This window comes from Epargyreus clarus, unplaced genomic scaffold (assembly GCF_041222505.1).
Source record: "Epargyreus clarus isolate Ecla_fem2 unplaced genomic scaffold, WU_Ecla_fem_2.2 ptg000016l, whole genome shotgun sequence".
Lineage (NCBI taxonomy): Eukaryota > Metazoa > Arthropoda > Insecta > Lepidoptera > Hesperiidae > Epargyreus > Epargyreus clarus.
In genome coordinates, this window is record NW_027332224.1 from 3,988,667 (window position 1) to 4,011,132 (window position 22,466).

Genomic DNA, 22,466 nt, shown 5'->3' on the forward strand with positions numbered 1-22,466 from the left:
AATGAAATACCGGCGTCGGTGCAGTGCGAGCGCACGGTGCACGGCACTGCCTAATAACAGCAGTGTTAGGCGCTGCTGTGTTCCGGTTTGAAGGGTGTGGTAAGGGAGACAGACTTTTCCGAGGCGTTCCAGCTTAGTCCTCAGGGGTTAGCGGCGCATCTGTGGCCGACCTCAGGTAGGAATATCTAATCCTATCTGGGGTTGATTACAGATGTCCATGGGCGGCAGTAGCCACTTACCATCAGGTGGACTGCATGCTCGTCTTCTATTCCTATATTATAAAAAAAAACAGACAGACAGACAGACAGACGGACAGACAGACAGACAGACAGACAGACAGACAAACAGACAAACAGAGTTACATTCGGATTTATAATATTAGTAAGGATAATATAATTTAGTTAAAAACATTATAGAATAATGAATGTAATACCGGCGTCGGTGCAGTGCGAGCGCACGCTGACGGCGGCGGCGCGGTCGCGGGCGCGCAGGCCGCGCGGCGCGGGCCACTCCTCGAACGTTATGTACTCGCGCACCGAATACGCCAGCTGGTCGCAATCTGCCGACAATCAATATTACATTTTATAAGACAACTAGCTGACCCGGCAAACGTTGTTGCCATATAAATAAAGAAATGTTAAGGGTGAACAACCCTTATCACTTAGGGGTATGAAAAATAGATAGTAGCCGATTCTCAGACCTACTGAATATGCATATAAAATTAGGTGAAAAGGGTAAAGCCGTTTCGGAGGAATACGGTAACTAACATTGTGACACAAGAATTTTATATATAAGATAATAGCAAACGAGCAGACCACTGCTGATAAATAGCTATAGGCACCAACGAACATTTATGTGAGCAACTTCACAAACAAAGATTTCACCGTGCCGATTAAAGAACCTGAAGACCAAAACATTCCGTTATATGTCAACGACATTCACCTTTTCCATTGAAACGAAAGAACTCCTTCACGCTAGAAAGTGCGCCAGTGATCCATCCCTAGACCGAAACCTAAAAACGGAACCGATTATATCGCCTTTCATATTATATTTGGGCGTTCACACAATGCTCAATTAACGAACTTAATTTTTTTAGGCGCGCTATAAAAGCGAAAAAGTATCAATGAAACAATTTTTATAATCAAACGGCTAAGCTGGACAATTAAGTTACAATAATAATATTTTAGTATATGAGGGTAGGTGGATATTGTCTCGAGCGCACATGTCGCTACCGTCATAAGGTGCCGGCTGACTCAGTCTATGTGCGACCGTCGGCCCGAGCGGACGTGCTGGTGCAATAGCGACTCAAATAGTATTACTACCAGGTAGGGGACAAATAAACACTATCAATTAAATATTATAGTAATGCGTAAGGTAGCTAAATAGTATTACTACCAGTGTAGAGGACACTACAATATTCGCTTAATATTATAGTAATTATATTCTCACCCGGTGCAAACATGAGCTTCTGATTATATCTCTCGGCGACTTCTCTGGCCTTTTCTAGACTGATATCCATTTTTACGTCGAAATCTTCACCTAATATCTTCATCAACTCCAATACTGAATGTGTTCGCAGGCAGTTTATACTGAAAAAATATTTAATGTTATACGTTAGTGCTAGTAGTGCCAAATGTTATGATAACAAAAGTGTCATATTGTCAAAATTCAATAATAATAGATAATGCTAGTGGTGCCTAAAGGCTCATTAACAGAAATGCCATATTATCAAAATTACCAACAATAATTACATTGTATAATGAAAATTAATAGTTGTGAAGAGATGATCATGCTAATTATTCCTAGTTATATATTTATAGAAGTATGAATGGTAAAATTACCAGCATTAGTTTCATCTTCCTTCAAGTTAATTAATTTTAAATTATGAATAAGAATACGACGTTCAAACATACCAGGTGGCAGTGCCAATGCTATTAATATTATTATGCAAGTGTGAACATAAGTGCCAACTTGCTCGGCGTAAAATAAGAGGAACAATTAAGATACCTAAAGTCCCAGCACTAGTCCCATTTGCCATTAAGGGCTCGAACACAAAACTGCGATGCGACGCGATGCGAATTCGCAACGCAGAAAATTGCGATGCGAATTGCTGCGATGCGATATCGTGCGGCGTAACGTCTCTCAGGGTGACCAACAACAACAACCACTGTGCGATGCGAATCAATTCGCAAGTTCTTGCGATGCGTCGAGGGAGCTCGCAGATTTTTGCGATGCGACGTCGCATCGCAGTTTTGTGTACGAACCCTATACCACGAAAGTACAGTCAACATTAATACCGTCTCGCTCTAACCTATGGGAGAGAGTGAGAACAACAAACCTGAAGTGCCACGACGTACTCCCAGTGCCAGTAGTGACGCACAGCCCCTAGTTCTTCGTGTGCGCCCATTTCCCATTATCCACTTGTAATCAAAGTTGTGTCGTCTCGCTCTAACCACACGAGATGAAGAGAGATAGCAACATACCTGAAGTGCCACGGCGTACTCCCAGTGCCAGTGGTGACACAGAATCCAGAGATCTTTGTATGCGTCCATTTACCATTGTCCACTCATAGTCAAAGCTATGCCGTCTCGCTCTAACCACACAAAATGAAGAGAGATAGCAAACATACCTGAAGTGCCACGACGTACTCCCAGTGCTAGTGGTGACGTACAGCCCGGAGCTCTTCGTATGCGTTCATTTCCTATTATCCACTTGTAGCCGAAACTGTGTCGTCTCGCTCTAATCACACAAGATAAAGAGAGATAGCAAACATACCTGAAGTGCCACGACGTACTCCCAGTGCCAGTCGTGACGCAGAGTCCAGAGCTCTTCGTATGCGTCCATTTACCATTATCAACTTGTAGTCGAAGCAGGGATACCCTTGATGTTACACTTTCACCTATAAATACCTGTGGATTGCCATTATTCATTCACTCATATCATTCGTTCAACATACAATTAAAATTCAAATATCCGTATATTTACGAGTATTAACACCTAAAATTGACAGGTATTTCTTTGGTTCAAGCGTGCACGAACAAAATATAAATTCCGATGAAATTACGAAATAACACTTTAATAGACTCATAATTTCATTCGTTCAGTAAGCGCATTTCATTCAATCAAGTTTACACGAATTCTATATTAATATCGATTTTGTTGATTTCCTGTTGCACGAATACAATAAATATGTGTGCGTTATGAAAAGAAACAAAGTAATTTAAAAAAAATCACTACCAAAATTTAAACATTGTATTTACCAAAAATATGTTTCTATTAGCTTTACTTGTAAGTACAATAAAATCAAATTTCGCAAGTCAATTATAACCTACATGCTTCAAATTTTGGTATTGAAATGATCTTTGTAGATATATGTTGTTTGAATAACAATAATTTAATTTAGGATCTTGGAGTTGGTCTGATGATGAAGCCAGAAGTTGCATAGGGAACTCTTCAGTGGCTACTAGTAAACCGAGTTTGGACTCACATAGTTCGTTATGGCGAATCCAATAGATTAGGAGTGTTTTAAAGTAGATTATATTAGCTTGAGTTATATGTATGTATCTGGGTATGTAAAGCAATCTCTGTCAATTTTGACACGCTTTGAACAGTCAGATTTATTTAAAATCTTGAACAATTATCAAAAATCGTTGAAAATACACGATTTCAATAATTTTGTCCCATACTCTTCATCAAAATCATCAACGTTAAAGATTTCCTTGTGAGATTTCTTCGTGGTTTTTAGTTTTTTAAACTATAATTCATAAAATTTATTTATTGTACCAGTAATATTGAATAAAAGATTTTCCCGGAAAACAGTAAATAATAAATACATACATTTATAATTAACATACCTACAACTATACACAACAAATATCTACAACAATAATCAAAATTAACTTACCTCATTAAGTGCTAAAAATGGTAGAACTTTCTTAGACAACTTCAAATTTGTGTCTTCTGGGTTGAAATTAGTGGATTTATTGGATGGATTTGATTCATGACTGTCATGTGGATTTGATACTGGTGGATACCTTTGAAAAGAAATAAAATATAATTATAAAATATTACATAGCTGTATGCAAATCAAAGTTATTACCACAATTATATTTATACCGCCACATCTATTTCAGCCTAATAATTATATTATTAGGCTGAAATAGATGTGGCGGTGGTGCCTCTAGAATCGAACCACAAAGGGTTCTACATTCTAAGGGTTCTTTGTTTTGATTTGTTGATCAATAGCGCATTGATCAACTTTAGTGCTATCAATAAAAACATCCTTCAATCTATAATAATTAGTATCGTATTTCGAACCATAGGCAAACCTATGTATCCTTATTCTGTTATTTCAGAATTGTTTATCGGTTAACAATAACCGAATATAATAGTTACCACAGTTCATCATCAACCCATTACTGTCCCACTGCTGGGCACGGGTCTCCTTTCAGAATGAAAAGGATTAGGCCATAGTCCACCGCGCTGGCCAAGTGCGGATTGGTAGAGTTCACATACCTTTAAAATTTGTTTTTATACATCTCTCAGGTATGCAGGTTTCCTCACAATGTTTTCCTTCACCGTTTAAGCAAGTGATAATTAATTTCTAATACGCACATAAATTTGAAAATCACAGGTGCGTGCCTGGGATTTGAACCTCGGACCCCTCGATCGAGAGGCCGCGTTTCTTAACCACTAGGCTATCACTGCTAGTTACCACAGTTAAGTAAGGTAACTATAACTTACCTGCAATAGTGCAAAGTATGAAGATCTACTGGGGTGATTGTGTCAAGGAGTTTAGGCTCGCAGGTGATCGTCGTTCGTATCCTAGATCGACGCATCCATGTGAACCTACCCTGCAATAGGATAAAAATATAAAACATATAAGAGTGCTAAAATTTAAAAAAGAGCTACGATTACACGTCAGTTACCGTGATAAATGGATATTAAAGTTACATATTCAAAAACGTCAGAACTAAATGAGCTACAAAATAAAAAAGTGCTACAATTACACACTAGTTAGCATAAGTAGGGATTTAAATGTAAGTTTACATCAACCTAGTAGCTAATTGACTACAAAAACGTCCCAACCAAAAGTGCTACAAAATGGAAAATGTACTACAATATCGCCAGTTGTGATTAAGCCGAGCTACAGTACACACGTCTGCAAGGCAATCTTATGTAATAGAATACTACTAAAAATACACTACAAAAGTGTTAAAAATCTTTATAAATATGTTTAGAATATTAAGTAACTGCAAATAACTATATTTATGAAACCTATCATCATACACTAGTATGATGATAGGTTTCCAATCCATTTTATGACTATTCTAATTAAGATGCCTACGAGATATACATTGCTACATAACAACATGTTGTGACAAATATTTTCTTACGGCATTTTTCCTAAATTTTGTCCGAGACCCCGCCGTCTATAATTAGATTAGTATGGTAACTAGTTAGTACATACCTCCTTCAGAGCCTGAAACGCACCCTTGACATCATTCGAACACCATGTGGGTAGGCAGAGTCTACCCACCGATTTGTGAGGGGCACTGTTGAACCCTATCACTGGCTTACTGAAACAAGTTACAACTTATTTACACAGCGCTAAGATGACATAAATATATATAATAATAAAATATAAATATTGCCTCATTTAGATTATCGGCCAACAATTCGCCGAGGAATTCGCCGAATGTTTCGTACATGAATATTAACACGAAGAGACCCATCCATATACTCATTTAACTTTATACATAATTCTTATGTGCGCGCCAAAAACTCACCACCGAGTTAAGAACGACGAGTATTGCTGAATATACCCGAGTTAGTTATTTAGACACTCATACTCGCGTCTATTCGTGGATCCTCGCCAAGAATCTGAACCCGGCAAGAATTAATTAATTAAATACATTAATTTTTCAGTAAGGTAATTCAAGTGTAATTAAAAAATTCAATACAAATCCTAATTAATATTTTTACAACATATTTTAATTAGTTGTGACATCACTCCTTGCAAGGAGTTAAAGTTTGGAGTTAAAATAAAATGATAAACTTACTTAGCGTCCCTCACTCTAGAAGCAGCTAGAAGGAAGGTGCCGTCTCCACCACAAGGTACCACCACATCGCACCAATTTATGAGCTCATCGTTGTATGTCAACCTGAAAAAGAGAAACAGAGGTATAATTATATTTTTTTAATTGCGGACGAAAGTACACACGGTAAACATTTATTAAAATATTCGTTTCTTTGTCTGTCTGTCTATTTGCTCCCGCTCTGAAACGGCTGGTCCGATTTTGATTTTTCAAACACGGGTGTAACCACGCGGACAGTATTTTTTTATAATGTAAGAGTAGCAGACGAGCGTGCAGTCCAACTGATGGTAAGTGGCTACTGCCGCCCGTGGACATCTGTAATCAACCCCAGATAAGATATAGCTCATTTTTAATATACACATAACATAGAAATATCAGAAATGCGTGTCTGGAATTCGAACTCTAGACCCGTAAGCTGATTTTCAAAATCCAAAATATATAAAATTCTCGTGTCACAATGTTAGTTACCGTACTCCTGCGAAACGGCTTTACCGATTTTCACCAAATTTTATATACATATTCAGTAGGTCTGAGAATCGGCTACTATGTATCTTTCATACCCCTAAGTTTTGCCGGTTCAGCTAGTATACTTATAAAGTACTTATCGTAACTCGTGCGAAAACATCAAAACAATTATATTATTATTCTCATTAAGTACAAGATACCTACTTTTATATGACCTTGTAACTAATGAACGAATAATATGTGTGACGTGTCGTTATTATATCTTTACGTATATAATATATGAATGGAATTGACGTTTCTGTCTGTGGTTTTTAAATAATAATTTATAAAATTAATAATAAAGAAAATTGAAATTGATATAGAAACTTAAGACTTATTCATGATTATATGAAATCGCGATTTTCTGGTATTCCACGAAAACTGTAAAAAATACTTATGTATTATATACTAAACCTGTCCGGTAAAATATGATTTCAAATAACAAAAACCCCATCCATATAGGATCAGTAGTTTTTGAGAAAATCGCGGCCATACAAATTTTCATTCATATATATATACATAGCGGTCGAATACAGAAGCTCCTTTTTTGAAGTCTGTTGAAAATCTCGATTTTAATTAATTAATTACCCGTCTGCGGAGAATTGTTTTTCAGGCGTATGTATGTGTGTGTATGTATGTATGTATGTATGTATGTATGTATGTCTCATTCTTTGTCACGCTCTACAGCCCAAACGGCTTGACGTATTTTAACATATGAGGTGTCGTTGGATTCATTATAATTATAGAAGTGACAAATGCTATATTTTTATGTAGTTAATTAATTATTTTTTTAAAATAAGGGGATCTTTTAAATTAGCCAATGCTTTTCTTAACATAAGAAAAAATAACACGGAATAACAACGTGTAAAATATTCTAACATGCATCCATAGATTATTAAAGATACTTCGCCGCCTTGAAATTGAATGAAGCCATAAACGGCTTATTTTAGTAAGTTCTTTTTTTGAATTCTTGACAAATAAAAACATTTTTAGAGAAAATTTACGAATAAATAACTAATTTACGTAATAATTATGTAATTTACGTAATAAATAAATAATTAATTATTTAAAATATTTTAGTGACATTTTAGCACGGAGACGTGGCAAAACTTTTTTACGCAACTATTTCAATTCTCAAAACTGGGTACATTTTCTTGTTAGGAGTAAGTAATCTTTACTAATCTATGCATGCATCATACTTCAACATTTTTGAAAAAAAATTTTAAACGAACATTTTTTTTCGTAAACTTGCCCATTTCGAAATTTGCTACAAATCAACGAATAAGACCAATCATAATAATTAATAAAAATATTATTTTAGTAGGAAATATTTGCACGTTTCTTAATCTTATCATATTAATGTTTGACCGTCAAACACATTAGATTATTGAAAGGTCAATGAATCGAGTCATATTTTTCTACTGGGCCTTATCATTTATGATACTTATGTCGGACACGCCCACTGTATGTGAACATCCGCTTTTATATTGCGAAAAGAAAAAAAGAAAGAAAGAACCATCGTAACAAGAAAGAAAGATAAAAACATATATTCTAACGTTGGATTTTTTTATAACATAGGAGAAGCAGACGAGCAGTCCACCTGATAGTAAGTGGCTACTGCCGCCCATAGGCATATGTAATCAACCAGATAGGATTAGATTTCGACCTGAGGTCGGACACAGATGCGCCGCTACCCCTGAGGACTAAGCTGGAACGCCTCGGAAAAGTATGTCTCCCTTACCACACCCTTCAAACTAGAACACAGCAGCGTTTGACACTGTTTCGAGGCAGAAATAGGTGTGGCGGTGGTGCCGCCTGAGTCGAACCACAAATAGTTCTACCACCTTCAAGTTGACCTGAATGCAGAAACTACAAGTAATAATGAAAAACGCTGTAAGAAGTTTGGCAAAAGATCTCTTTGCGGGCTAGGTGATCATGCCCGTGGAGCGGCCGTGCTCCGACAGTCTCAGTTCGAAGCTTGTATAAATGCCAAATATTTAGAAAACTTCCATAGCGTGATTCAGAATACTCGTGGCACCATCTCTTGACGAGTAGCGGGGAGTCGCCACAGGAGTAGTGGTAGAACCCTTTGTGGTTCGACTCCGGTGGCACTACTGCCACACCCATTTCTGCCTAATAACAGCAGTCATAGGCACTGCTGTATTCCGTGTCGAAGGGTGTGGTAAGGGAGACATACTTTTCCGAAGCGTTCCAGCTTAGTCCTCAAGGGTAGCAGCGCATCTGTGGCCGACCGCAGGAAGGACTAAACTTATCTGGGGTTGATCACAGATGTCCATGAGCGGCAGTAACAACTTACCATCAGGTGGACTGCATGCTCGTCTGCTGCTCCTATATTATATAAAAAAAGAGTATGTATGTATTTACAGGTATGTATGTATGTGTTGCATTAACAGCTAATGAACCACATGTGTGGTAATCATGTGTTTACACACATTTATCTTATCTTAAGTTGTCAAATAAAAATACACTTAAAAAACTTTCCACGTAGAGTGTACTGATTTCATTTCATTTTCATATTTATTATTAAACTGAATAAATGTATAACAAACTTGTAGTAAACGTGAGTGTGAATTAGAAGAGACGTTCCAACTTAGTCTGAGAGCCAGTAGAACTTTACTCTTCATCATGAACCCATTACTGTCCCACTGCTGGGCACGGGTCTCCTCGCATAATGAGAAGGATTAGGCCATAGTCCACCGCGCTGGCCAAGTGCGTATTGGTAGACTTCACATACCTTTGAGATTTTTTTTATAAATCTCTCAGGTATGCAGGTTTCCTCACGATGTTTTCCTTCACCGTTTAGCAAGTGATAATTAATTTCTAATACGCACATAATTTTGAAAAATCAGAGGTACGTACCTGGGATTTGAACCTCGGACCCCTCGATCGAGAGGCCGAGTTTCTTAACAACTAAGCACAGCTTGTTATCAGTTGCGTTTCTTACTTGAATCCAATAAAATAAGGACTTTCCTCACCTACTAGCCATCTCCACCTTCAACCCCATTTCCTTCAAGGTCTTAGCGACGTTCTCCTCGAAGGCCTTCTGTTCCTTATGGTTCTGCAGCATGGAGTCATAATCAGATCCTCGCTTGCGCAGTATGGTCTCCAACTCCCCATCTGAGATGTTGTCGTGGCTGTGTCTGGAAAAATAAAAAAATACATATAATTCTTGGTTCGATTCCAGTGGCACCACCGCCACACCTATTTCTGCCTCATAACAGCAGTGTTAAGCGCTGCTGTGTTATGGTTTGAAGGGTGTGGTAAGAGAGACATACTCATAACATATGCGAGGCGTTCCAGCTTAGTCCTTAGGAGGAGCGGCGCATCTGTGGCCGACCTCAGGTAGGAATATCTAATCCTATCTGGGGTTGATTGCAGACGTCAATGGGCGTTAGTAGCCACTTACCATCAAGTGAACTACATGCTCGTAAAAAAAAGACAAATAATTTAATTTTCGTAATTTTAATAACACACGGCAATGTGTCTCAAATGTTATAAGATTCTGTGGGTCAAAAAGGTACCCTATTACTAAGCTTCCGCTGGCTGTCCGTCTGTAACAGGGCTCTATCTCTTAAATTGTATTAGATAGACACTTGACATTTTTTAAAATAATTTATAACGATGACAGCTAAGCAAGAAGTTTGCATTACCGACACCTCTAGTGTTGCAATTGTTCATAGGCTGCGACAACTGACCAATAGATTGCCCATCTGCTTAATCGTTAGGCTAAATAATAAATAAAGAAGGATTATCTACTAAACATTAACAAAAAACTTGAAAATAAATGCAGGTCGCCTACAAGGACCGTTTTTCGGTATTTTTCACTTTATCTATTGAACGATTCGATAAGACAGTTCAAATGTTTACTAGATATGTGTCCATTGGTAATAGCAAATAGTAAAAATAAATACAAATGAAAATTAGTGATACGGAACATTGCATAACTATACCTAGTTTTAACCGTAAATATATTGGGATCCTTAAGCTTACCTAACAAGATAAAAACAAAATGGGTACCTATATGTTATGTTTATAAATCATTTGGAAATACCATTAATAATATAAACGACAGTTTAATTAATGTGAACATCACGTATAGGTATAATTAGATATTAATTGAGGCTATTAAAGTAACATTACACAAATATATTACCTACCTAAATTACTTTAAACCGATTATTATTAAACCTTTTGAACTTAAATCGGGAATAACTAGATTTACGAAACGGTTTTTCCAGATCATATGTTTAAAACGCAGTTTTAGATATCATAGTGGTAGATATTAATTTATTAATTATTTGCGCATAAAATAAGCTATTAGAATTATTTACATAATAATATAAATTATAGGAAATGATAATAAAAGAAAAGATAGAAAACAGAGAAGTAAAACTTTTATGAAAAAGAAATTTATTTGTAGTTTATACTTTGTAGTTAACTCCGGCGGTACCACCACCCCACCTATTTCTGCCTCACAACAGCAATATTATACGCTGCTGGGTTGCTGCTAGGAGACATCTCCCTTACCACACCCTTCAAACCAGAATAGTAAAAGTATGTACTTTTCCGAAGCGTTCCAGCATAGTCCTCAAGGATAGCGGCGCATCTGTGGCCAACCTCAGGTAGGAATAGCTAATCCTATCTGAGGTTGATTACAGATGTCCAGGGGCGGCAGTAGCCACTTATCATTAGGTGGACTGCATTTATAGTCTGCTACTCCTATATTATAAAAAAAACATAGAGCTAAGATACACAATAGAACCAACAAGGTTTTCACCAACTCTTTGTAGATACATTTTCTTTTGTTATACTTTCATTAAATTTCATAAACTTACTTCTCATACTCATATCTGGTGACTTTGGAGACGATGAGGCATTTCTCCATCTGAAGTCGATGTTCATTGGAGGCATGTTGCTTCCTGGATGACGTGGCCTGCTGTAGACGCTCATACAGCTCCTTACTTTGGCGCAGCCCTGGAACGAATAATTAAAATTATTGTGGCGCCTTCCGACTACTCGTCAAGAGATGGCGCTACGAGTATTCTGAATCACACTATCGAAGTTTTCTCAACATCTTGTATATATACAAGCTCCGAACTGAGACTGTCGGAGCAAGGCCGCTACTCGGGCATGATCACCAAGACCGGCAGGAGATCTCCCTTTGCCGAAATTATTATTAAAAAACTTAGCTTAACTAAGCCACGATTTTATAGTAAATCAACCAAAAAAGTATTAATCGTTGTAATCTAATAAATATACCAAAGATCAAAATTTGAAAATTTAAAGTAGGCAGGGCAAATCAAATGATGATCCTTGTCAGGTTAAGCATATTATATTGGTAGACTTCACATACCTTTGAAAACTTTTTTTTAAAGATGTCAAATATGCAGGTTTCTTCACCATGTTTTCTTTCACCGTTATAGCAATTAAAAATAAATTTCTAATAACGTATATAACTGAAAAATCAGAGTTACGTTGTTCATGCTTGAGACTCGAACCTCGAACCTCGAACTACCAGAATTAAAGGCCAAATTCCAAACTACAACCACTTATTGTTGTGACAGATAAAAAACAGCAAATCACCCTAGACTTAGACAAACCAATAAATGACGTCACAAGTCAACATAACTATCAGAATCAATAATATCATGTAAACGCCGAACTATGGGCTCAATTACGATAAAGTAATTAGCCTTATCACGCCACATTTTAATGAGTAAAAGGCGTGAACATCACGAAATTACATACTAAGCAATTTGGCGTAATCTTTGATACCTAATTATAGTATTATGAGCTACACAGGACATATTATAGAAACGTGCTGTCTTTTATATACTACTATATACTATTAATAGACTTGAAGGTAGTAGAACCCTTTGCGGTTCGATTCCAGCGGCTCCACCGCCACACCTATTTCTGCCTAATAACAGCAGTGTTAGGCTGTGTTCCGGTTTGAGTGGTGTGGTAAGGGAGACATACTTTTCCGAGGCGTTCCAGCTTAGTCTTCAGAGGTAGCGCATCTGTGGCCGACCTCAGGTAAGAATATCTAATCCTATCTGGGGTTGATTACAGATGTCCTTGGGCGGCAATAGCCATTTACCACCAGGTGGACTGCATGCTCGTCTGCTACTCCTATATTATAAAAAAATACCTAATTAATATAGTATTTATTATTCGTTTCACAGGACATGTTATAGAATTGCGTCTGTCTTTTTCAAAGGTTCTTTATATTTTAAGGCGGATTAACTACTATAAAATCTACTAATAAGCTGAGTAAGACTCTACGTCTTGGGCGGCACATTTTAGAGGAATCAATTTTTCCTGAAGCACCTTTTTACCTGACTGGGGAGGATAATATCAAGCGTATTTATGTATGTATGCATGTATGTATGTTTAATTCTTTGGCGCGCCGTGAAACCTAAACGGCTTGACGGATTTTAACATAAGGGGTGTCGTTGGATTCGTCTAAATTGTTGCAATGATATAGGCTATATATTTATGCTTTAATCTTGTTATATAATAACTCTCCAGTAACGAACTACAGAGCGTGTTTCTTCCGCCGCCACCGCGGACGTGAAACCGGTGACAGTTGCGGTTATGACGACGCGATTAATTTCCGCTGCGTACGCGATTGTCTGCTGTTTCCGCTGTAATACCACGTCCGCACGCTTGGCGTTTACCGCAAACTCCAAAGCTCTAAGCTGGGAGCTTTGCTACAAGCTTCTAAACCTACACAGAACAAGTCAAACGCTCCATCCACACGTTCGAATTTGTGACGGTTTGGCATGCGATCGATCTTTCCGTCCGACTTACCGTATTCCGCAGAGTTTGCGGGCGCGTCCGCAACCGTGGCGAATACGCAACCACACAAAACACAAAAACTATTTTATAAAATAAAACAGCTAATAAAAACGCTCCGTAAGTTTTCAACGTAAAGAAATTTATTATTTACTACCTGACCCGGCAAACGGTGTTTTGCCATATAAATAAAAACATGTTAAGGGTGAACAACCCTTATCACTGAGAGTGTTATAAACGTAGAAGTAGACAAATATAATCAGAAAGCTTTGAACTGCTAAGCTATCTGGAGTTACACGTGTTATTGTGAGTCAACCATAAAAGATAGACATATGCTGTCGTGGAATAAGTTTTATATAATTTTAAGGAGAACATTTCCGTCATACATGATTTCTGTGTAGCTTTAACTATTTAGGTTGCACACGCGACGGAAGCTTAAAAAATGGAGTAACTTCTCCCGTTTTCCCAACATTTCCCTTCACTGCTCTGCTCCTACTGATTGTAGCGTGATTAAAAGTATACTATAACCAGCTCAGGAGTATGAAAAATAATTGTACCAAGTTTCGTTAAAATCCGTCGAGTAGTTTTTGTTTCTATAGCGGTTATACATACAGACAGACAGACAGACGGACAGACAGACAGACAAACAAAAATTTTACTGATTGCATTTTTGGCAGCAGTATCGATCCCTAATCACCCCCTGATAGTTATTTTGGAAATATATTTCATGTACAGAATTGACCTCTCTACAGATTTATTATAAGTATAGATAAGTTCAACAAACGTGCGACCTTGTAGAGATATTGAGCTCGCAAATTATTGAGAGACACGCAACACACACATATCGTAACGATGCATGTATAGTATACGTCATATCAACCAATTAAGATATCTACCAAATCATTCTGCCCACATGATACTATCAGCTCCTATTTTCGTTTTATAACTAATCGAGCGATGAGTCCATCTGAAAATAACTTAAACTGCCGCGGAAACAACATTTTTTGTATAATATACCACCACCTGATGGTAGCTACTGCCGCCCAAGAACATCTGTTATCATCCCAGATAGGATTAGATTCCTATAGTCCGCGTAAAACTGAAAGTCCTACTCCGCTCTGAATATATCAATGAATCGCGTCGCCATAGCAAATTGTATGACTATACCTGCTCGCAACTTCAGAGCGGACCAGCAGTTTGACGGAGTCTATACCTGAGGTTGGTTGTTTCGAATCTTAGGTATAATCCCCGCCACTAATCCTGAGGACTAAGCTAGACTCTATCAGAAAAGTATATCTCCATACCCTTCAAACCAGAACACAGCAGAAAACACCGCTAACACTGCTGCTATTAGGCAGAAATAAACCAATAATTAAGCCACAAAGGTTTCTACCACCTTCTATCTATCTAAAGCTGATATAACATAAAATAATAAAAAACATACATCAATAAAAAATATGCGTATGATAAAATCATAGATAAAAATTCACAATAGCTAGTAGTTTAATAGGTTAAAAAAACCTTGTGTGAAGTTTATCGACCGATTACCTAACAGTTATGAAATAGTTATCGTAAGTGTGACGTTAAATAAGATATAACATAGACTTTAGAGTAACTATGCGGAAATTTAGATAAATTAACAAATCCTAGACGAATGGAGATAATTTATTATTCCATTTGACGAAAACAAATGTGTTACCATCGACTCCATTACTGTTTCATTGCTGGAAAGTTGTTCCTTTTGATGTGAAACTATAGCCGCACGTAAAACCGATTTCTGGCGTGGCGACGCATGCCGTTGCGTCGCCACGCTATACGATGGTATATATATACAGTCTATATGCAGTAGTGTGTACGGTGTGGCGACGCGTCGCCATGCGCAATCGTAATATTTTATTTTATCATTATGACATATTTAGTTCCTATCACAATATGTTCTTTTCTGCATATTACTTTTACAAAATAATGTCGATGTTTCACATCTGCCAGGCGTCCCGTGACGGCTCACATTTTTTCGTTCTAGAGTTTTACTCGGGGGTATAGGTATAGCTAAACATATAAATAGGTGTATATCTATTACTTAAGGAAAATCCTTTAATTACGTGGGTTGATTTCGGCAATTTTTCAACATCCCTTGTCCATCCTTTGTGTTATGTCATGTACGTGAGATCACTCTACCGGCGACAGATAAACAATCAAAAAAAATATTTACATAACCGCAATAAACATTACTATGTTGGCTTTAGCCATCGTTTAGTAACTTTTCCCCTCTCCTCGACGTAATATTGAATCTCCTCACTAAATTCCTCGGGTAGATAAATTATGGGACTGTACCGTTTAATTACATTTCATTTTCTTGAGAACTTAAGACACAGGGTAGTGCATTATAATATAATAATTGAAGCAAGTCTGCAATAGATGACGTCACAAGAGGCTGCATCACGCTATCGAAGTTTTCTAAGCATTTTGCTTAACTACAAGCTTATCCTTATCACACCCTTCAAACCAGAACTCATCAGTGCTTAACAGTGCTTATTAGGCAGACAGGTGTGGCAGTAGTGCCTTTGTAGTCGACCTACAAAATATTCAACCATTTTCAATTCTCCATACCTAGAATTTCGAGTCGATTCGAGTTTGTTTTTAGTGTAATGGATGATACGAGTACATAAATTACACATCCATTCCCAACTTCTGCAACGCAAAAAAAACACGCACGTCAATATTTAAATAACTTCAAGACAAGGCCACTTATTCTGGGAACAGATGATGTAAACCGATATATTTTTAGGTTCAGATATTCCAGTATCATATATGGTTATCAGTGCACTGTTATCAAATATTCGCACTTAAGGAGGTCGGCTCGGAAGTGCCTTTAAAGTTCATTAGCTTAGATTTACAGATTTAGTTATATTATCAACAGCTCAGGCTAATATTTATGTGCGAAATTCGGAGTAAAAAGTATACAAAAAAATGACATTGTTTTATTGAAAAGTGAATTGAGACGTGCGAATGTAATCTGTACCATTTGTATTATATTATTTCATAGATGCATTTCGAGTCTAGCTAACTGGGACCCTCCGGGCGCACATATATTTCAGCAATGTCAACATAAGGGCGGTGGGCAGGAAATTCGGGTCTCGAGGATACCCTCTTTGCCCGGGCAGATTCTCAGGTGGTCGAATGTCCCCTGGATTTATAATATTTATTCATGATAATATAATGTTATTTAAAACATTATAATATAATGAACAAGTATCAAAATAGACCAACCCCACTGTTAAGTGGGTGGCATTTCGAGTCACGCGTGTCACATAAACGCCGGTCGCGAAAATACATATAAAATGCAGAATTAATTCACGCTTGCGAGTGAGACGCACATTTAGGCGTAGACCTGTGCGACAGGAAAAGGTTTTTATACTTAAATTCCCTTGTTTTCCATGCGGAATTCGATTAATAGGAGCTTTTCCTGTCGCGCGTATTTACTCTCGCTTGTGCGTCCTAGTCGCATGCGTGCCACTTGCATCTTATCGTTTCGTATGTTGTGTATATACATGGGTCACGAAGAGACTGCATCGAATAAAATCATGCGCGGGTGTGACACGAGCAGGCGTAGAAACGCGTGAAAAGAAAAATCTCTTATTCGTAGATGCAATTTAAAAGTAGAATAATCCTTGCGTGCGAAATTCGATTGAATAAAGGGCGATTTACCTGTCGTGAGTCCTTAAGTTTCTCACACGCGTGCCGCTTGCATTGTATGGTTTCATGCACTCAGATAAATGTCACAAAAAGACTTCAGCGAGTTAATCCGTGCATGTGATCAGACCGCACGTGTATACACGCGCGACAAGAAAAGCGCGCAAAAGCTTCTTACAAATTGCACGCGTGTCATCTCTTACAGCGCATAAGCGATTTTCTAGGCCATTAGGACAATAATATGAGATAAGACATTCTTATGCTGTTTGTGAATCGATAACAAAAACGCGCAATACCTACTGCGTAAGTTGATAAAAATAAAATTTGCACAATCTACCCTTTTAACTAAACAGAAGGCACTTTGTTATTGTTTTATTAAAATAATACATACTTTGATATGTTTTTATAAGTCAATTCAGGCCTACAAATAAGCGGATTTTATAATACAAAAATGCTCCTAGCATTAGAGTAGCAGACAAGCATGCAGTCCACTTGATGATAAGTGGCTACTGTCAGCCACGGACATCTGTAATCAACCCCAAATAGGATTCCTACCTGAGAATGTCCGCAGATGCGTTGCTATAGTTACCATTGAGGACTAAGTTAGACGTCGGAAAAGTAAGTCTTCCTTACCACACCCTTCAGAACACAGCAACGCTGAACACTGCTATTATTAGTATTAGGCAGAAATATTTGAGGCGGTGGTGCCTCAGGAGTCGAACCACAGACCTCTACCACCTTATACATAATATTAACATATCTATTACTAATATTATAAAGAGGAAAACTTTGTTTGTTTGTTTGTTTGTTTGCAATGAATAGGCTCAAAAACTACTGGACCGATTTTAAAAATTCTTTCACCATTCGAAAGCTACATTATCCACGAGTAACTTTTTGAAGCGATACAAAGTTTGCCGAGTCAGCTAGTAGCATAATAATTTTATGAACATTACTTATTTTGTTACTTGTCGATGCATTAAAAATATACCAATTATTTATTTTTCCTTCTCAACAATTTCGAGAAGTGTCGTCTGTTGCCGTATTTTTCCACTGATAAGGAATTCTAAATATAGTCACAGTCCGGAACGGAGCGGTTTCGGTGCCCGAGACTGGGGCAGAGTGTATCTCGATAACAGTGGAAATGTATGCAACTCGTGGAAAAATTGGGTAAAAGCTGAAGAATAAAAAGAACATCTCGAATTTATTATCCGAAGGCACCATAGTGACCTGAAGTTTGGTTTTCCTTCTAATGATGGTGCGGGATTTTCGAATGTTCTAGAAGATATTTGCATTTTAAACTACGTAAGGCAACCAATGTACAAATTTAAGTAACGTTGGGCGTGGTCGATAGTTGGATGGGTGAACATTAGTATATAAGCTACATGCGCTTTTATGTTTCGGAGGGCCCATTAGGCCGTCAGATTTGATTCGTTAAAATATTTGCAACCATCAAGAGAGCGCATTTTGCTGACCTACATAGAAAACATGAACTATGTCAATTTTATAATGAGTCGAGGAAGAAATGCAAAGAAACTAAGTAAATACTTATTAGGTACTTATTAAACTAATTAAATATTTATAAGTCGAGGAAAAATGGGAAAAATATATAATAAATGACCACGAGTCGATCTTGCACACGGAGAGTTACTAAATTGTATTTAAGTTTTTAATTTTAGTAATTGTTATCACAGCAGCCATAGAAGTAAATGCATTATGAAAATGTGAACTGTCTATCTATTAGGATTCAAGAGAGAGCCATGTGACGGACGGAAGCTTGGTAATTAGGTTCCGTTTTTCCCTTTGGGTACAGAATACTGAAAAGTCTTAGGGGGCGCAAACTTTAAATTGAAGGTTTAATAGAACCCTTTGTGGTTCGACTCCGGCGATACCACTGCCACATCTTTTTGTGCCTAATAATAGCAATGTTAAGCGCTGCTGTTTAAAATGGTAAGGGAGACATAATTTCCGATGCGTTCCAGCTTAGTCCTCAGGGGTAGCGGCACATCTGTGGCCGATAATCTTACAAGAGGCGCAAAATCCAATCCCAGTTTCAGGGAAAACCCGTGCCTAGAAAAAGCGTGTGACAATGATTGTAGCCAATACTTTTCAAAATATTTACATCACTTTCATAACGGCGTAGGAGAACGTGATGAAACCTATTACCCAAGTTCTCCGTTAATAACATTTTAATTATCGTATTACGAAGGGTTCAAAGGGTTAAGTAAACAACGAGGTGTTTTGAAATAGATAAATATTTCGTTGATCGGAGAATTTACGTAATTATTTAATTCCCAGCCAAATAAAACCCCAATTAAATACCTTCCTTATGCATACCTACTAATTAACTTAGAGTCGATTTCACCCACATTTAATTTAAAGTAGAGTTGCTATCCCTGTATAACTTTACTCTGTCGATTTATTCCATGGTTAACTTTGTTCCATGGTTAGCGACGTTGGTCAAATCGGCCCTTAATTAACTAATTATTTTATTTATTCTGTAACTTATTATATTCTGTAACTTTATAAACGTAAATAAGCATTGTTTTTTAAATTCGGTTTGATTTTGGATCCCACTGGAAGAATTTTTAAAAAGTACGACTAATTTTTTGTTTAAAGTGTTTTAGGCTGCCACACAACACAATTCGGCAGAATTTGGTGTGGTTCTTTATTTTGTTCAAGGTTTTTTTTTTATATGATAGGAGTAGCAGACGAGCATGCAGTCCACCTGATGGTAAGTGGCTACTGCCGCCCATGGACATCTGTAATCAACCCCAGCTAGGATTAGATATTCCTACCTGAGGTCGGCCACAGGTGCGCCGCTACCCCTGAGGACTAAGCTGGAACGCCTCGGAAAAGTCTCTCCGTTACCACAACCTTCAAAACGGAACACAGCAGCGCCTAACACTGCTGTTATTAGGTAGAAATAGGTGTGGCGGTGGTGCCGCCGGAGTCGAACCACAAAGGATTCTACCACCTTCAAACACTTGACGGTACACAGCCACTACCGTCCATGAACATCTGTAATCAACTCCAAATATGATTATTGTCCTACCTGAAGTTGGCCATAGAAGAGTTGTTACTCCCGAGGATTAAGTTGGAAATCCTGGGACAAATATTTCTCCCTTACCACACCGTTCAGGGGAAAACATGGGAGGGGGACACAGGGGAGCGTTTAACACTGCTGTTATTCCAATATATACCAATATGTATAATAGTAAGAGGTCACCAACAAAGCAGTATTACATTGCAGCTTATTCATGCATTGGAATCATTAAAACACAGTTGGAATGATAAACTATTTTCATAATTACCCCGGTAGAAACTGCCAGTAACCAGTAAAATTGTGTCATGTTGATAAACAAATGAATTGTGGAGCGGCATCCTTTGTTATCTGGGAATGTTAACGATTGTTTACGATCGGAAACTTTTTGTTTATGTTGTGGAAGTTGATTTTGTTATGTAAAGATCGAGAGAATAATCCGCTTTTAAATCGAATACAAGAAAAAGGACCCTTATATGTGCGACTAGCGGGGTATATAGGTCGCACCTATTTTTCCCTGATGACAACAGTGTGAAGCGCTTATTTTTTTTATAATATAGAAGTAGCAGACTAACATACAGTCCACCTGATGGTAAGTGGCTACTGCCGCCTATGGACATCTGTAATCAACCCCAGATAGGATTAGATATTCCTACCTGAGGTCGACCACAGATGCGCCGCTACCCCTGAGGACTAAGCTGGAACGCCTCGTAAAAGTCTGTCTCCCTTACCACACCCTTCAAACCGGAACACAGCAGCGCCTAACACTGCTGTTATGAGGCAGAAATGGGTGTGGCGGTGGTGCCGCCGGAGTCGAACCTCAAAGGGTTCTACCACCTTCGCTTATGCGTTGGTTTGAAGGGTTTGTTAAGAGAGATATATTGAAGGCATTCCTATTTTGTCGTCAGTGCAGTCCACCTGATGGACGTCATTAGCCGCTTACCATCACATGGACTGCATGCTCGTTTGATACTTCTATATTTCAAACTAGCTCACCGGCAAACTTTGTACCGCCTCAAAATCTATTTATCAAATATATTTCATATAATATAAAATATAGCCTATGTTACTCGTGGATAATGTAGCTTTCGAATGGTGATCGATTTTAAAATCGGTCCAGTAATTTTTGAGCTTATTCACTAGAATCAAACAAACAAACTAAGTTTTCCTCTTTATAATAGTTAAGATAACTAAAGTGTCTATTTATTACGGTTCGAGAGATAGAGCCCTGTGACAGACGGACAACCAGCAAAGTCTTAGTAATAGGGTTCCGTTTTAACCCTTTGGGCACGGCACCCTAAATAATGCACTTAATGCTGAAATTACTTGTTACTTCCATACATACCTACATACATACATACAACCCAAGCTAATAAAAGCGTGTTAAAAATGCCCACTGCCCCATTTATCGTCAAATCTACCCCTCCTACATATAATATCGCAACCCACAAAAGTACCTTTTCGTTTATATTGGATAAATTGCTTTATTTTAATGTGTTTTATCGACATAAGTAACGTTATAAAGCGTATAAAATAAAATATACATACCAAATTTCATAGACATACCTGAAAAAAATGCAGATTTATTCGCATTTTACCCTATTCGAAACTTTGAAACGCTCTCCTGTAAAGATGTAATTTTGCAGTTACGATATTATACGTAGGAGGGGTCGAAATGCAGCTTTTACATATAAAACATAGATTAGTAAAGATTACTCACTCCTAACAAGAAAATGCAACCAAATTTTGACACTTGAAATTGTCACTGTCATCTATTTTCGTGTTTTAAAAATATTAATAAATATAGTTTTTAAATCATTTACGTATGAAACGATATTTCTCCGCACTTTTTCTTCGATTTCGTGTTTTTGCACCACTTATCTGCGTATGTCGGCATTATTCCGCGTAAATTACACCATGACAGCCATTAAATGGCTGACAGAATTATCAGCCGTTTAAGCCATTTAATGGCTTCCTTCAATTACAAGGCGGTGAGATATCTATACTTATCTATGATATAAAATAATAAAATTATTACATAACCAATAAACAGGAAATATATAATTATCATATACGAGTATTAGCAGACATGATCACTTCAGTTCCATGTATGCACTATTTGTAAATAATATACTGTTTACATATTATTGTTATGATTGTGTGCAATGATCCAAGGATATACTATAAATAAATGTAATGTCTAGTGTAATGAAATAAGAAAATAGAGCATATATAGACAGTGTTTAGTGATATTATTTACTAAATCTAGCATTACTAGGAACTATTAAGTATTTTTATATATTATTATAAGG

The 22,466-nt window shown here is 37.4% G+C and overlaps 1 protein-coding gene across 1 annotated transcript in view; it reads right to left on the reverse strand.

Annotated features, from left to right (window-relative positions):
- Nadk2 (NAD kinase 2, mitochondrial) overlaps nt 1–22,466 on the reverse strand; it is a 31,619-nt gene that overhangs the window by 1,997 nt on the left and 7,156 nt on the right. Inside the window, exons 2-10 of the mRNA XM_073081415.1 lie at nt 11,459–11,597; nt 9,599–9,763; nt 6,063–6,164; nt 5,471–5,579; nt 4,744–4,853; nt 3,905–4,034; nt 2,776–2,909; nt 1,450–1,589; nt 434–559 (exon numbers count right to left, since the gene is read on the reverse strand). Coding sequence (XP_072937516.1) covers nt 434–559; nt 1,450–1,589; nt 2,776–2,909; nt 3,905–4,034; nt 4,744–4,853; nt 5,471–5,579; nt 6,063–6,164; nt 9,599–9,763; nt 11,459–11,597 — 1,155 coding nt within the window. The remainder of the gene's footprint in view (nt 1–433; nt 560–1,449; nt 1,590–2,775; nt 2,910–3,904; nt 4,035–4,743; nt 4,854–5,470; nt 5,580–6,062; nt 6,165–9,598; nt 9,764–11,458; nt 11,598–22,466) is intronic.